Source organism: Natrix helvetica (genome assembly GCF_964273705.1).
Source record: "Natrix helvetica genome assembly, chromosome: 1".
Classification (NCBI taxonomy): Eukaryota; Metazoa; Chordata; class Lepidosauria; order Squamata; family Natricidae; genus Natrix; species Natrix helvetica.
In genome coordinates this window covers 298,409,044-298,426,731 of record NC_138548.1, presented here as the reverse complement: position 1 = coordinate 298,426,731, position 17,688 = coordinate 298,409,044, and the positions used below count along the sequence as shown (strand labels likewise).

Below are 17,688 nucleotides of genomic sequence, written 5' to 3'. Positions count from 1 at the left end.
TTCGATGCCCTTCTTCTGTTTCCTTAATCAGCTTATCTTTAATTGTCAGTGGTGTTATCAATGATGTTGCTAATGAAATTTCTCTCTTTAAATCCATAATTTTTTTTGTTTTTTCTTCTTCTGTATCTTGCCATCTGGGGTAGAGTTCCCCTCCATTTAATTCCTCTTTCAGTGTTCCACTCTTTCCATTTCCAGATACAAACCAATCACCATAGATATCAGCGGATTTAATCTCTTTATGGTCATTTTCCTCTTCGGTTTTTAGGACGCTAACCTCCACTTTTTCTACATGATAAACATCTCCAATTTCTTCATATTTTACTGTTAGATGCTCTAGGTTTTCCAACTTTTTCTCCATTCTCTCAAATGTATTTGATAGTTTCTGAATTTCTAACAATATATTTTGCAGGCTTAAAATTTCTTTCTGCTGTTGAAGTTGTGCCATTATCTCCAGCTGACAAACACTGCTGCTCTGGCTTGGAAGGTTTTTACAAGTTTAAGCATAAATTCACAATAAGGTCTTATTTTCACTTTTCTTTGGTTAAAGATATACTTCAAAGGAACATCTGTATGCTTTTCTTCTTATCACTCTCTATAAACAAACAGTGAGACCTTAAAGTGCCAGAATAATCAGTGAGGAAAGTAAGAGTGTTTTGTTTCCAATACACAAACCTCCAGCCTCCGAGTAGCAGTATTTTTCTTTCCCTGTTGTTACAATTTTCTTTGTTTCCTTTTGTATCTTTTATTCTTTTAACTTGTATTCCAAACTTTAAAAAAAAGTGAAATTCTTGAATGAGTTAGAGAAGAAAAGGGGAAAAAACACCCACAGTAGTGAAGAAAGAGAATTTTAGTCCATAGGTTACAAAGAAAAATAGTGAAAGAAAAAAAAATAGAAGAAGAAAACTTAATCCATTCATTTTAAAAGGCTTGCATAAATTCCATCCATGAACATAGCATTTAAAAAGTAAGATAACTCACTGTTCAAAACCATTCAAAGCTTAAGTCCACCGCTTATTTCTTCTGTTCTCAAATTTAAATTAACTTTAAGATTTTTATAGGCAGTCTCTTTTAAAACAGTAAAAATTCCTCACCAGTTGGAAACACTTTCTCTTTCTGTATCCTTCCGTTTTGGACCTGCCCTGACTTCATCAGCCTAATGGCTGGATTCTTTGTCACCGGCTTGAAGAACTTCTCTTGGATCCATCAGGGACTTTGCGATGTCCCTGAGATCAGCAAGACATATTCTTCCTGTTCACCATCTCTGCAGGACAGTTTAGGTCCAATTGGAACACCCAGCGGCAAAAGTATCGGCTGTGGTGTCGAAGCATCGAGACCGCACATTCGTATCGTCGTGACGTCAGCTTCTCCTCTGGAGGGACTGCATCTTGAAGCACTTGTAGGCCAGATGCTGATTCAGGCGCTTCAAATCCAAGATGGCCCTCCACCCCGCTAAACTCTTTGGGACAAGGAAGAGAATGAAAAAGAAGCCCTTCCCCTCCTGGTCCAATGGAGAAGATGACGGATCTCTGCCTGCATGAGAGACCTTTTGAGGGGGTTTGGGGGGAGGGGGCAACAAATAAACATTCGTGGAGGGAACGTCAGAAATTCTAGGACCAGACCTCTCCTCATGGTGTTGAGGATCCACGTGTCTGTGGTGATCTCCTCCCATTGGTCTACATAAAGTTGCAATCGGCCCCCGATGGGAGGATCACTCTGGCGGTCACTTATCACGCCTGAACTGGCGGTTGTTGGAACCGCCACAAAAAGGCTTCCGAAAAGAGCCCTGGTGTTGTTGCCTGCCCCAGAACCCAAAGGTGTTCCTGTCTTGGCCCCTATTGCTAGGTTGATTGTAGGACCTCTAATAGGAAAAGGAGGTAGAAGCCTGAGCATTCTCCTGGCCCTGAAAGGTCTGTTTCCTGAAGGAACAAGAGTCCTTCCTCTCATTCTTTTTATGAGTAGAGGGAAGGATTTTCCGTTTATCCTTTGTCTCTATCAAAAAAATTTCTAAGGGATCCACTTCCAGCTTCCACTTAGCTTTCATGTCCGCCTGCCAGTGGTGGAGCCATAGCAGGCGGCGTGAGGTCACATTGGAAGCCAGCGCTCTAGAGGCGAACTTCGTCGCATTCAATGAGGCATCCACGGAATATTCCACAGCTGTAATGATCTTATTGAGATCATGACGCCACCGAGATCCCTCTGAGGGAGGCTTAGATCTCAACTGACGTAGCCAGAGTAAGGATGCCCTTCTGAAGAAGGAAGCGGAACTTGATGCCTTAATGGCCCAGGCAGCCGCCTGGTGCGTTTTATGGCAGGCTCTTTCCGCTCTTTTGTCCTCCGTTTAAATCCCTCTAAAAGGTCTGCCAGTAGGGCCCAGTTGGAAGTCAAGGAGACCACCAGGGCATCCACCTCTGGCAATTTCAAAATGTCCTCCATTTTAGATTCTAAGGAGTATAAATTTTTGTCTCCTCCACTGGGATTGGCCAATGTTCCTGGCGCTGCACGGCATCCATGAACAGGTCAGAGACCGAAATGAGCTCTGGGTCTGAAGCATTTTCCTTAAATAGTCCCTCCTTGGGGTCCTGGGAAGTAGAGGCAACAGCCTTATCCTTAGGTTTAGCTGGGCCTAGCTCCGTGGAAGCCCTGGCTTTATGCAAAATAGCTTTACACAAAGACAGTTTGAAGAGGCCAGTGAAGGCAGGCTTATCGGGGGGCATATCCTCATCCTCTGATAATTCAAACACATCTGAAGCCTCCTCCTCCCAGGCCAACACCTCCGTTGTCACGGAGGTACCAGGAGAATCGGGGTTGCGATCCCTGTTCTCAACGAGGTGGTGACCGGTCTTAGAACCCCTGCCACCTCTGGGTTCCTTTTGTCGCATTGCTTCGACAACGCCCTGGGAGATGGCCTGGGAGATAACTTCCCTCATCTCAGCTGACAGGGCAGGGCCTTTGTCTTCTGCAGGCCTGGACCTGGAGGAAGCCAGGTGACGGTCACGTCTAACAGGGACTCAGGACTCCTCCTCAGGTAGTAAGATACACTGAAAGGGCTCCAACTCCTCCCTCAAAGAAGAGCTGGGGGAATCCGGGTACACCAGGGAAGCTGCAGGGGACCCAATTTGATATTCCCTACCACTTAGGGATGGTGACTGATCCTTTTGATTCGCGGGAACTTCCCTTTCCTCAGATCTGGTGTCACACTCCTGGGAGAATGTGTGGCCCAGGGGCCTGTCGGATCTCCCCCTTAAGGCCTCCTGCCCTTTGGCCGCCTGTTTCTTGGGGCCCTTGCTCTCCGAGGAACTATGGAATGATTTTCCCCCAGTGCCCTTACGCCCTTTCCCCCTTGGCCTACTGCGCTTTGAAGAGGGCCCTGCCAGCTCCTCCCGTGCCCCCAAATCTTCATCTGCCATGCCCACTGCTGCTAATTTCAAATGAGGGTGGCTGAGTCATGGCTTGAAGGACAAAGCTGCAGTAAGGAAGGGACTAGGCGCTTGCCAGCCGGCTTTAGAGCACCTGTAGATCCGCTTAATAGTTGGAGTCTGGCTAGGTGGCCAGGACACTCCAATGCTGCTCTCCTGTGACAGGAAACCTTCTGGAAGGGGAGGGAGGCCCTGCCGGCATCCCGGACAGGACCAGGCACTCCCTGGCGGCGATCTGCGCTGAGATGATAAGGCACGAAGCTCCGATCTCCACAATAGTCCGAGGCGAAGAAGAGTCAAGTTGCTGGTATAAAATGGTTGCTGCGGCTTCGAGCTGCCAAGAGAAGGTCCTCCAATGCCTGTCAACGCCTCAATTAGTGGCCATTAAAAAGTGCGTGAAAGCATCACTTCCAATCTGCTTGTCGGATTGTCAGAAACATCGCTGAGAATACCAGGCTCTTCTGAAGCTCCAGACAGTGGCAAACGGCCAGAAACGCTCAGGAATGGTCCTGCCATCTCCATTCACCGGCAGCCGCTAGACAAGTGCTATCCCGACTGCTGCGTGCGACCAGCAGCAATTCAGGTTACCGACAGTCACCTCAGCAATCCTTTAAAGTAAGTAATCCTTCTGAACAGTTCTACTGAAATCTATACTGAATACACTACACTAAGGGAAAAAAATAAAAAATTCTGAAATCTATTATGAATTGCTTGGAGAGTTCCAGTCTATCTGTCAAAGGACTGAAGAGCTCCCCAAAACTAGTCCTAACGGGCGGACTGAGTTTTTAAACTTCCCTCAATGAGGCAAATGGGGCGTGGGCAAAGAAAAATCTACTCAGTCCTAGGGCAGATAGACTGTATTTAACCCATACTTGTACTCTCCAAGCAGCGCACAGGAGAAGTATATATATTTTAGTTTGAAAATTCTGTTTTGTGTTTCATAACTGTTCCATACTAATAGAAACAGAATCTTTCAAGTACAGATACATGCTGCAAGTAACCAAATCAATCAGAACCATCATATGAAAAACTTTTTAAAGTTTGTATATAAGTAAGACTATTATGCTTCATTGAAAAGGTAGACTATGAATTATGAATTGTTGGAATAAAAAACTGCTGTACCATTCTGGGTAAGTTTGGTAGAAGACAGCTGAGTAGAGATTGAAAAAAACTCTTTGGTGCTGCGCTGAAAAATCAAGCTTGAAGGGATGTTGGGACAACCATTATAATCTTCTTTGCAGCATGGAAGACCCAAGTAAAGTGCATGGTTATTGAAAGTGCTGTTTTCATCACACTGGAGACACAAGAAAATAAATTATTAAATTTGTTATATTTTATGTTGTTATATTGTTATGTGAATCGGACTATATTGAAAAGCAACTTATTCTATTCATGTATATGTTCTGCCTACAAAATGCGTACAGCCTTTATTTATTAATTACATCATTTAGAAAATCTTTATATTTACGATAATCAAAAAGTTATATGTATCTGCCATTAGATTTAGCTTCCTTTTAAATATCAGAATCAGAATTAGTAATTTATCACAGTTTTCACAAGGATTAAAATGTATATCTGAGAGTCCAAAATGCAACGTTTTTTCATTTATTTTACCTGTCAAGGATTTTAAATATCTATTCTACTACTCAAATCAAAATATTGTTCTTTGCTAAATGGAGTATTTTTTCAGAATCTTTGTGGGCTACTCTATTTTATCCAAAAACAGTAACAGAACAGCCCAAAATGGTTAATAAGGAACCTTTTTTCAATTTGTGTTAATATTGTGCGCATATGGCTATAGTATAAAACAAGAAAAAAGGAACAGAGATTTTAGTAATACTTTTCCATGATTACTAACTGCAATATTTTGACTGTTTATTTAAAAAAGTTAAAACTGTCAACATTCTTAGATTTTCAAAACTACAAACTTTTATGAAACAGAATAACAGAGTTGGAAGGGGCCTTGGAGATCTTCTAGTGCAAACTCTAGTCAAGCAGATGTGTTTATGACATTAAATATAGGCCAAAGAAGGGATATAATCACGGAAGGATCAAAATACAAAAAAAGAAGAATAGTACCTTATAAACATAAAGCTCATGAATATCATCAGATAAGGTAGTGCCATCATCTCTCATTAATGGTGTAAATGCAAAGCCAAAGAGCTTCTTTTCTCCTTTATCTTTTGCTGTAAAACAAAATCAAATATTTACACACATTTTTAAAATATTAGGTCTTTAGGTTATCTGTAAGAAATGGAAAGTCAATATGCTATGGTAGTCACAATACGTATGTATGACTAAAGAAGCCAGGGTTTATATCTTTACTAAAGCATGCAATTCCATGGATGATTCTGGACTAGTCATTCACAACTTGACATATCATAAAATTGCAAGAATAAAAAACACTGCTTCCAAACATTTTTAAACTTGTGTAGCTATAAATTAGGCAAGTTCCTACGACTATTGCTGGCTGAAATAGTTGCCATAATTTATTTTGTCATATATTTTCAAATGATTTCCTGATCTACACTGGTGGGTCCTATAGCTGGCTGAGGTCTCCCACAGATTCCCCCATTCCCTGAGGTACCAAGATTGGGTCGTTGAGTGAAGCAGTCACTTGGGTATCTTGCTTAACCACCACTTTAGTCAATGATCAAGACTCTGTATCATTTGTGGTGATACAATACAATAGCAGAGTTGGAGGTCTTCTAGTCCAACCCCCTGCCTAGGCAGGAAACCCTATACCGTTTCAGACAGATGGCTATCCAACATCTTCTTAAAGACTTCCAGTGTTGGGGCATTCACAACTTCTGGAGGCAAGCTGTTCCACTAATTAATTGTTCTAACTGTCAGGAAATTTTTCCTCAGTTCTAAGTTGCTTCTCTCCTTGATTAGTTTCCACCCATTGCTTCTTCTTCTGCCCTCAGGTGCTTTGGAGAATAGTTTGATTCCCTCTTCTTTGTGGCAACCCCTGAGATATTGGAACACTGCTATCATGTCTCTCCTAGTCCTTCCTTTAATCAAACTAGACATACCCAGTTCCAGCAACCGTTCCTCGTATATTTTAGCCTCCAGTCTCCTAATCATTTTTGTTGCTCTTCTCTGCACTCTTTCTAGAGTCTCCACATCCTGTTTACATCGTGGCGGCCAAAACTGAATTCAGTATTCCAAGTGTAGCTTTATCAAGCATTATAAAGTGGTATTAACACTTCACATGATCTTGATTCTCTCCCTCTGTTGACGCAGCCTAGAACTGTGTTGGCTTTTTTGGCAGCTGCTGCACACTGCTGGCTCATATTTAAATGGTTGTCCACTAGGATTACAAGATCCCTTTCACAATTACTAATACTGAGCAAGGTACCACCTATACTGTACCTGTGCATTTTGTTTTTCTTGCCTAAATGTAGACCCTTACTCTTTTCACCATTGAATTTCATTTTATTAGATAGTGCCCAATGTACAAGTTTGTCAAGATCCTTCTGTATCTTAAGCCTATCTTCTGGAGTGTTGGCTATTCCGCCATCTTGGTGTCATCTGCAAATTTGATGAGTTCCCCATTTATCCCTCATCCAGATCATTGATGAAGATGTTGAAGAGTACTGGGCCTAAAACAGAGCCTTGGGGTACTCCACTGCATACTTTCCTCCATGTAGATGCAGTTCCATTGATAAGTTGAGGGCTACCTGTATTTTTGTAGCTTTTGTTTATTTGTCTTATCTATTTAATATAATCCTTAATAAAAATATGTAAAAATATTAACAAAAATATTATACTCACTGGAACAGTGTCTGAATTCAAAACGGAGGTGAGATCCACGGAATCTGTCAATGGGAATTGGGAGTTTGATGACTTCTCCCCAGCGAGGGCTATTATTATGATAGAGAACAAACGAATGATACATACTTCTATTTGATTCTCCTGAGCCTAAGCTAATGCAGTCCTACAAAAAAAAAAGATACAAGGTAAGAATACTAAAATATTACACTAAACATGATACAAGACACTAACAACCTCATGTTAACAATACAAGGATTCTGTAGATTTCAATTAGTCTGTGTTGTGCATGTAGCCTCTATGTCAGACTGTCAATTCACTACTGGGCCCATTGGAAGTCAGGAAATGGGCCGTTTCTGGCCTCCAGGAGGCGGGAGAGACTGTTTTCGCCCTTCCCAGACTCCAGGGAAGCCTCTGGAGCTTGGAGAGTAAAAAACGGGTTCACCGGAAGTTGGGAAACAGGAAGTTTCCGGCCTCCAGAGCGCCTCCGGAGGGCAGGGAGGCCGTTTTCACCCTCCCCAGGCTCAAAAAAACCTGTGTGCACAGTGCAGCGGGGGAGGGGGTGTGGGCATGCATGTGCACATGATAGCGCATGCATGTGTGCTTTTGGCACCTGAGGCAAAAAAGGTTCACCATCACTGTCCTACACTATAGGAAGTTATGAATTTATGCAGACATAACTAAACTGCCCAGCTAAGAATATTGTGCTATGATTGATTTGTTTTCTGTGTGTGGATGAATCTTAACAATAGAACATCAGGCTTGATGAGTATACCTTTTTCTACAAAAAAAAAATTCAAGAGTGGATATGGTAAGGACTTCTAGAGAAGAAATAGCAAACTGAAGAGGGCTCCGTTAAAAGTGTGTGACGATTGTGGTGAAATACAGTGCTGATGAGTAGACTTTGTAAAAAGAAATTAACAGAATTTTTTGAAAATAGTCTAAATGCAGACACTGACATAAGTATAGTTTGAAATGCAAGTAAAGCCTATTTCATTAAAGAGGATATATAATAAATATTATAATATAATATAATATAATATAATATAATATAATATAATACTCAACTTTTACAAAAGAGCCAAGAAAAAATTCAGTCTATTTTAGATGAAATAAAAAGTAAAGAAGAATTAAAGAAATCTCCAAGGAAGATTATTTCTCATCAAACTAATTTTATATAGAAACAGTTGTCAATATTAAGAGTAAAAGAAATAGGGAAAAATGATCAATGAAGCTATAAAAAAGATTAAACCAAGAAAAATGCCAGGACCAGATGGATTACCATAAGATTCTTATCATAAATGTTCTGAGGATGAACTTTTACAATCTTTGCAAAATATAATGAATTTTATTTTACAGGGAAGAAATATTCCTGAGATTTGGAAATATACAAATATAGCATTATTGAAGGACTTTGACAAAAAATTATAAAACAGCATCACTACTTAATAATCATTATAAATTATTCAGAATTATCCTAGCTGATTGAAAATAATTTAAAAATAATGTATTAATAAAGAATAGATGGTAAGAACTTCATATCAGTTTACAGACAGAATACACCAGGAAGAACTGAAAAGGTTTTCCCTTCTATTTCCCACTTTCCAGTTTCCAGTTTTTTCCCATTTTTCTCTTCCTTATATTAGATGCTTAACTTGGCTGGCAGAGATGGAATGCTGTGGGTCCTGTCAATCAAGGAATTCCAGCTGACTAGTCCAGGAGAAGAACCTTCTCTGCCATGGCTCCTATCGTTTGGCACATCTTATCCTATGAGGTAAGATTGGCTCTCCGCCTTTGACCTTCTGCAAGACCCTGAAGACCTGACAGTGTCAAATGGTTTGGGGTCCCAATTGGGGTGCATCACACTGGATGGTGATTGACGAATTAAGAAGTAATTCCATACACACCCCCACACACATCCTGTTCCGTTCCCCGTCCCTTAACTATATTATTATTTTGATTGTGATTTCCATTTCATTGTTGTAGATATATTTATCTGTTAGGGTTTTAATGCCATTCAAAGTCATTTTGATACGAGATGGGTGATTAATTAAATAAATAGCCAAAATTGTGGTGTTAAATTTGGTAATCATTTCCTGAATTGTAGGCTTAACCTAATTTAACATTATCTAAACAAGCAATAAAAGTAAACTTGTCCAGATTTTTTTTAGCTTTGTTTAATTAATACAAAAGGGTATTAATTTCAGTGTTATGGCAGGAAGAATAGAACATACTGAATGAGGTGTCTTGGGGATAATAGGAGCACTATGTCTTAGCCACTCTGCTAAATAGAAGATTTAAAATAGATTTAAATAAAGATTTAAAATATATTTAAAATAGAAGACTGAGCTAAATAGAAGGCCATTAAAGTGAAGACAAGATTAATTTTCTTAAAAGGAACTGACAATTTATTGTGTACACTATACTGTAATGTCAGTAGAGTGAGGTCTTCAATTATTACAATAATTCAGTGATTGCAGCTTTCGGATATAAGAAAAGAGAAGATACAATTTTTATAATATGCTATGTAATGCAATACCATTTGAAATGTGTGGATTCTCTTGGGAGAGTTAATTAGAGTTCAACATGCAAATAGTTGTTTAGTGGTTGAAATCCTCTTTGAAATCTGACCACCGTGTAAAATAGAGAAAAATCATATTACGTTTCCATGAACATTTTGGTGAAAAGATGAAAAAGTGATGTAATAATAAATTAAATGGTCCATCTAAAAAACGCAGTTGGTGTTAGATATTCTTGGATAGAGAAGATTAAATCATGTGAAATAATCTTGAATAACATCCAGTACAATAAGCAATTTTTCTAGTTGAAAAATAAATGTTTTTATTTTTTCCTTTAGTTCATCAATAATTTAAAGTGAAGATTTGATTAAGAATTTAAACCCTTCCATATATAAAAGATTTTGAATTTTAAATAATTTAAACCCAACCATATAGAAATACATTGAATAAAGTATGTAAATATTTACTTTTAGAATTTCTCCATCTGCATAGAGAACGTACATAGTTACTTCTATGTTCTTTTGAACACTTTTTCCACCTCTCTCAAAGTCTCCTTTCTCTAAAGTTAGGTACAAATCATTTCGTATATCACCTACATACAAGGAAAGAAAATGTTTTTAGAAAAGAGCACATAGTAAATTATTCTTTTGGACAAACCAATGATATTTTGTTCACTATTCTGATGAGATATCAACTCATTCCAATTGTAAAATGAATAGTTAATAAAAATGAACATTTAATATCAGTGTATTATATTTGATGGCTGTTAGTAATGCTTAATGGAGTCTGAAAACAGGAAACCAGTTATGAGACAAAGGAGAGGGACAGGACAGGAGGTTAAGATTTTCAAATTCCTTTTAAATTATCTAGTTAGCAAATAAATGGTCAAATCATTCAAGACTGTTCTATTTTCACACTGATAGCTAATTTATAAACAGTTGTAGACAATACAACACTTGTGAACGATAAAGTCAATACTCTTTTACTGCATACATTCTCCCATCCCTTCTGTAGGACAGGTCTACCCAGCATATTTTTTTCAAGCAACTAAAGTGGTGCTTAAAAGTTTATGAATCTTTTTTGAATTTTCAATATTTCTGCATAAATATAACTGAAAAATAATTTATTCCCCATGTCACAAGTTCTAAAACTAGATAACAAGAACTCTATTAAACAAATGTATCAAAAGTATTATATTTATTTATTGAGGAAAATGATCCAAAATTGTGTATTTGTATATGGCAGAAGTATATAAAATCTAAGATTACCAGTCCTTTTGAAGAGGAAATTAGAGTCAAGTATTTCAATCAAAGGCCTTTCTTATATTGGCAAATGCAATCATCAGGATAACATGATAAGGTTACATGAAGAAAGCCACTACTCTCTCCATTGCTGCTATTACATATGCTCCAGTGGCTTATGGTCACTCACACTTTCACAGCGCTGGTCAATAGCCATACTCAACCAAACATTTTATATTTATATTTATTATGGTTACCCATTCCAAAAGATTCTGGGCAGATTACAAGACCAAAATATGCAGGTAAGGCATTAAAAACATAATAAACTACAAGATTAAAAAACACCCATAACACTTTAAAAAAGGCAACAGCAATATCACTTAATTAGGACTGTATTCTAGAAAATATAATTGTGATATTCTTTTCAATAATACAATCAATAAGCCTTAGTACTTGTATCCATAAGGACAAGTAAAATATAAGTGTAGAACTGCATGGCTGAAACTGGAAGAAATTCCTTTTTTTGGAGAAAAATTATGTATATTACCATTTTACATCAAACAAATTGCTATCTATGAAAGGTTTAGACCCATGTACTACAGTACATAGAAAAAGGATGTGAGGAACACAAACATCAGAAAATAAAAACACCAATGAACACAATACAGTGATGACAGAATCAATAGAAAACCTAAAACTTGGTTTATAAGTAAAAATTGAGATAATAAGAGAAATAGGTTTTGCCCCATTGCCATTTACTGCTCCCAAGCAAAAATATCTTTTTCATAAATTGTCATAGTAATGAAATGCTATTTCTTGTTGTCTATCTTTGTCCTTTTGCTGCTGGGTATTCAAAGGATATCTCATAACTAAACTGAGCTGGAAATAAGATAATCTTATTTTTTCAAGTATTCTTACCCTTATTTCATAACTTAATTTTCTCTATCTTTTCAGAGTAACTTAGGATGCACAGAAGCAGTGGTGGGTTCCTACCGGTTCAGCCGAACCAGTAGTGGTTTGGCAGCCTGGGTCACTGGAACCGGCAGCGACTCAGGCCTGCCACGCCCCCAAATCTGTTCTCTTACACATCCCCGAATCTGTTCTCTTCATCTACAGTGCCGCCATCTTGTTTTTTAGTTTTGAACGTGTGCAGAACAATTTTTATTCGCACCCACGAGCAAACCGGCAGTAGTGGCTGCCTGCACAGGAGGGATAGATAATTTCATTCACTAGTATTCGTTTGGCTGGCAAAAATACCAATAAACACAATACAGTGATGACAGAAAGCCAATCTGGAATTATGGTATATTCTTATAACTCTTCCATTCCAGAAGTGGAATGAAGTGGGAGAAACTGGGTGTCTGAAGACAGCTCAGAGAGTTAGTTTAGTCAGAATGTGTAAGATACTGGGTAATGGGAAGTGTTTTCTGGCATACACCATCAGCATAGCTAACATATTATATTTATGAATTTCAAATATTCAATGAAAATTATGGTGTAAAATATGGCGCAGAAAATGTGAAAAACAGCAAGCAAGAAATGGTCAGAACACAATGAAGCAACAACTTACACCCATCTATCTTCACCTCTGTGCCATTAAGGGGAAAGAATAAAAGGAAGATAAATAGGGTGCCAAGAAAATTTAGACAAGAAAGATAAAATCAAGTATTATTGACAGTTAAATGTTAAAACACACATTTTATGAGTAATTAAAAACAAAATACATACTATAATTAAGAAAAAGAGAAAAGATGTTCACTTGTTTGCAAATAAATAGATTAGAAATATGTGACCACACATGAAATAAAAATCAAGAACCAAAGAGATATCTTGGGTAAATTCTTAAGTACTGGATCGACTCACTCATAATTTCTAATAATAACAATGCTTGCTGAGTGTTTAAAAAATAAGTACTGCTCAAGGTTGGATACAGCTTGGATAGGAAACTGCCAGGTAATTCCAGAACTATATATTAAGTCAGAAGTTAAAAAAAAAATCCTGAAAGAAAGCAATGTGAAATTCTTTATGTATTGTTCCTCCCCAAAATCTATAGAAATTAATGCATCAAAAGTGAAACACAATTTTAAGAAGACTTCACTGATTTTACTTTCATGATAAAATATCAAGGGTGCCACAAAGGGGCTGGGGATAGCCCTGAGAGGTTAAGCCCAGGCCATGTATGAGTTGGTGGGGGCTGCAATGTGGCAGCAGCTCAGGGCAGCCAGGAAAATGGGATATATATGCGAGCACAGGGAGGCTCAGGGAAGGAGGTTGCTGATGGATGTGTACCTTTGTGCCAGTGCAGAGAAGCTGGGGAGCGAGGGCACTGGAGGGTGCATAAATCTGTGCAAGTGCAAAGAAATCTAGGGAAGGAGGGCAATGGTGGGTCCAAACCAGCAAAGGGAGAAGAAAATGCCGGGACGGAAGATGGGGGACAGGAAACTTACCCAAGCAACTTCTGATTTTCCCTGACGGCTTCCCCATTGACTTTGCTTGAGGGAAGCAGGCAATGTAGGTTGGAAATAAAAACCACATGACCAAGGGATGCTGTTACCAGTAAAAGTGTGAGCTGATTGCCAAACCCCAAAGTTTGTTTACGTGACCAGGGAGGCACTGCAATAGCAGACGTTCAAGAAGCAGTTGAAAGTCCCCTTTTATAGTGCCATCATAACTTCCAATAGTTGCTGAATGAATTGTCATAACTCAAGTAGTATAAGAAACAATTTATCTTTTATTTAAAAATAAAAGATAAGGTAAATAGGTCTGGGCTTCAATTCCACATTTAACTAAACCAAGTGTTTTCATTCAATACAGAGTTGTCAATATTTCATAGTGTATCCAACACACATAATTGCCATCAGTTGTATCATTCTTTACTGTTCTAAAAATTGGAAAATGATTCATTTTGAAATAATGGGTGTAAAATTTCATAAAGTACAACAGAATGGGCCATCTCCTGCATTTTGTAAATGGATCAATCTCAGAACATAAAAGTGCAAAATATTGCTTGATACTGAAATCAGCAGTTTTATATTGTTCTTTAATATAAAATTATTGTGGTACAAAACACCAAAAAATGAAATACTAAATATAAACAAATTCATTTCAAGTTTATCTGTAACTGCCTTTTGTATTAATTAAAAATCCTCCTTGTACTAAAATTAAATAGTGACAGAGAACTAAAAAAGCTCTTGGATGTACAAGTACCTTTTTTAACCTCTTATAATTATAATTGTAATATTTTTGATACTGTAATTGCTTTCTTGAAGTACTAAAAGAAGATGAAAGTCAAATGTTTCAATAAGGAAGAATCAAAACAATGGAAATGTTTGTTTGCTGAAAAGCTGATACATGATCAAAGTGCTTTTAAAACCATTTTCATTCTGAAAGCAGTATCCCATACAGCATTAAAAACTGCTACGTCAATGTTGAAATTATTTAGGGCTCACAAAAGGGATTTCATGAGTAACATAATCCTTACTAATACAAGGTTTCTTACACTAATGCATACCTATCGCTTAAAACCAAGACAGGCATGTGGAGAACTAGTTAGAAGACCCATACATTGTATATATGCATTCATTCCTAATTTAAGACTGATTTCTAAAACATGCTCATATCATCTAAAGTAACATTTAGAAAGAAAAAAAGTACTGCATTAAAACCATCTATAAAAATTCATCCCCAGACTTAAAACCTAAGCAGAATAGCAAGCATTATCAAATTACAATTGGAGTTATAACTCTATGCACATTATAAGGAAGGATTTCATGGGGGAAAAAACTAAAAAGGACATTCTTGTATAAGCTTTAATTCTGTCAAGTTATTTTTAGTAGAATATTATTATTTACAATTAAATCACTCAGCTATATCTTTTATTTAATATTTATTTTATAGTACTATTTACAATGATAAAGACCAGCATTCAGTAAGTACTATAAATGGAACTTTCATTCACTTACCAGGCACGATCACATCTGGGAATCCTATTTTTCTTGTAATAGACACCCCTCTGTTAAAGATAATAGGATATTCTCTTCGAATTTGTTCCATTTCTCCACGGACAATTTGAAGAGAAATTATAAGTCCTGAAAAAACAGAGCAAAATTAGATTCTTACAATTCAATTTACTATGAAACAAATAAAAAATACAATGTAGCAGAATGATGTTAAAGACAACATAATACTATCAGAGAATAGGAATTATTATATTTTTAAGGTCTGAGCAGCAAAAAAATAATACAGGAGATTGTCCTCTTCAACATAGTGGAAAAAGCAGCCCAAAACAATGCTAGATGTGTATTTGTTCAGAGAAGGGCAACTTCTGCAAATGGTAATGCCAAATGACAGGATACAAAGAGACTATCCTACGCCATTTTATTAAGTGGAAAGATCTTTCTTTGTTCTTGTCAGAAGCACCTTCAAATTGTAGACATAATATTCAAAATCACTAGTAAATCACTGGGCAAATAAGATAAGTCATCGAAATATAATATGTGTAAAAAGTATGTAAAATAAATAGGATTAGAACTAAATGACTTTTGTCCAGTATTGGTCACTTCCCACAAGCGGGAAAATTAGTAGGCAAATTGGTGTACAGGTACCCAGATCTTGAACCAAAAAAGGTTTAAGTAAAAGCTAGCACCCTGAATTGTACTCAGAAACCAAGTGGTAACCAACACAGTTCTCAAAAAACAGTATTATATTGGTGGTGGTAATCATCATCATCATCATCATTATCCTTCCTACCACCAACAGGAAGGTAGGCCTCTTTCCTCCCCCCCCCCCATTCCTGATCCTCCTTCCTACCACCAACAGGAAGGTAGGTCTCTTTCCTCCCCACCCACCATTCCTGATCCTCCTTCCTACCACCAACAGGTCTCTACTATTCTCTACTATAAAAATTAATAACAGAATTCTTGCCATTCTGCATCAGTTTCCTTACATGACCTCTTATGTTAAATATTGATTTGCTTCAAATCCATAATCTAAATATGTCCCAGGACAGTGATGGCTAACCTTTTTGGTGCCAGGTGCCCAAAGTGTGGGTGCGTGGGTGCATATGCAACCCCAAAATGCAATGAGCGCTTCCTGCACATGTGCTCCCCGTGCATTCACACGCATCTCCTGTGCATGTGCCCTGTCCCTTGCCCATTTTTGGCTTTCAGGTTGGTGCAAAAGGCCTTCCAGGCTCAAAACGGGGTGTGTGGCGCGCACACGCAAAGCCCCAAAATGCGCCCCCTGTGCATGCGCAGCAAAGACCTGAAGAGTAGCTGGCTGGCCGGAGGCATGCGCACATGTGCAGTGAAGCTGGGCTGAGGCGACAGCTGGCATGCCTGCAGAGAGGGCTCTGCCTGCCACCTGTGGCACACGTGCCATAGGTTCGCCATAAGGGTCCTAGGAGAAATGATGAATTCTTTTCCCTCTCAAGGATGTTAGCAGCGCCCCCTGCAAACTTCCCACTCTCATCATTCTTTCTTGCATGCTATACTTTCTGTATTCCTCTCCTTGCCAGAAAAATATGCAAATATGTTTGGGGAAGGAGAAAGCAATCTGATAAGGAGGTACAGTACATTGCTTCATCACTGATCATGTAACATCAACTTGAATCCAGAAATATAAATCTCAGGTAAGAGGAATATTTCATGTTTACTAACAATTAACAATGCTGAAGAGATTACTGGATTTTTTTAAAAAAAAAGGTTTCTTGGTTTTGCAAAATCTCCACACCCACATTTTTATACACAAGATAATTCCTTGAGGACTGTTCATGTCCATAGGCTCTAAAATATGAACTATGGGTCAAGTATAATGTTTTAATTACAAAAAATATATATCTTTAAAACAGCTAAAATAAAATATTACCATAATTTGAACTGGGTGCTGTATATTTGGTACTCGACTTGCGAATTATATTTTCATGGATCTGATGCCATTCATTCTCATTGTTGCACCTGAAAAGTAGAGTCAATGTTATTTGCACTGTCAATGAAATTAAATATGCACATAATTACAGAGAGGAAAACAAACTATTTACAACTGTAATGTGCACCATTATAGAACAGAATCTTATATAATTCAGATTAAGTGAATGTCTTAAGGTGATGCATTGTAATAAGAAAAGTTTTGCTTTCTTTGAAAATTTCATTATTGTATATTTGAAATCCATTAGCAGCTTCTTGATATATTTCCATGCCTGATGTTATCTTTCTAATATATCTATTACATATATCTACGTAATCATACTATTTAAGAAAATTGTGTTCTTTATATATCTTATTCTTCCTATTTGAGAACTTAAAAGATGGTATCAGAGCTTAAAATTCATGGATCATTAAGAAAGTTGAAATTATAAATAAATAAAGGAATAGTTACTCATTCAATTAATGATGACATTTGAAATAAAAAAATTAAACTACTATATAAGGAACTTATACACACAGAGACAGACATACAGCATGTGTGCGTGTGTTTATATATGTTATGTCATTGTAGTATGTTTGAGTGTATAAGATAAAAGATTGGAGTTCTCAACCTTCCTGTCAATCAAATCTTTGTGGAAACAGCATTCCGGAGGGTGGTTGCTGTGACAGAAAAGGCTCTCCTTTGCAGTTCCACCAGATGGTATTCCTTTGTAAATGAAACCTGAAGCATGCCTCTTCTGCCAGACCCAATGGCAGACTGACATCTCACTAAAGAGATAAAGCTGAAATATCCACCTCCTCCTCATCTCCCATG

At 37.7% G+C, this 17,688-nt stretch overlaps 1 protein-coding gene across 1 annotated transcript in view; it reads right to left on the bottom strand.

Annotated features, from left to right (window-relative positions):
• Nucleotides 1–17,688, bottom strand: part of DOCK3 (dedicator of cytokinesis 3) — a 204,828-nt gene that overhangs the window by 108,313 nt on the left and 78,827 nt on the right. Inside the window, exons 13-18 of the mRNA XM_081936757.1 lie at nt 16,816–16,904; nt 14,913–15,038; nt 10,177–10,301; nt 7,194–7,356; nt 5,496–5,602; nt 4,539–4,710 (exon numbers count right to left, since the gene is read on the bottom strand). Coding sequence (XP_081792883.1) covers nt 4,539–4,710; nt 5,496–5,602; nt 7,194–7,356; nt 10,177–10,301; nt 14,913–15,038; nt 16,816–16,904 — 782 coding nt within the window. The remainder of the gene's footprint in view (nt 1–4,538; nt 4,711–5,495; nt 5,603–7,193; nt 7,357–10,176; nt 10,302–14,912; nt 15,039–16,815; nt 16,905–17,688) is intronic.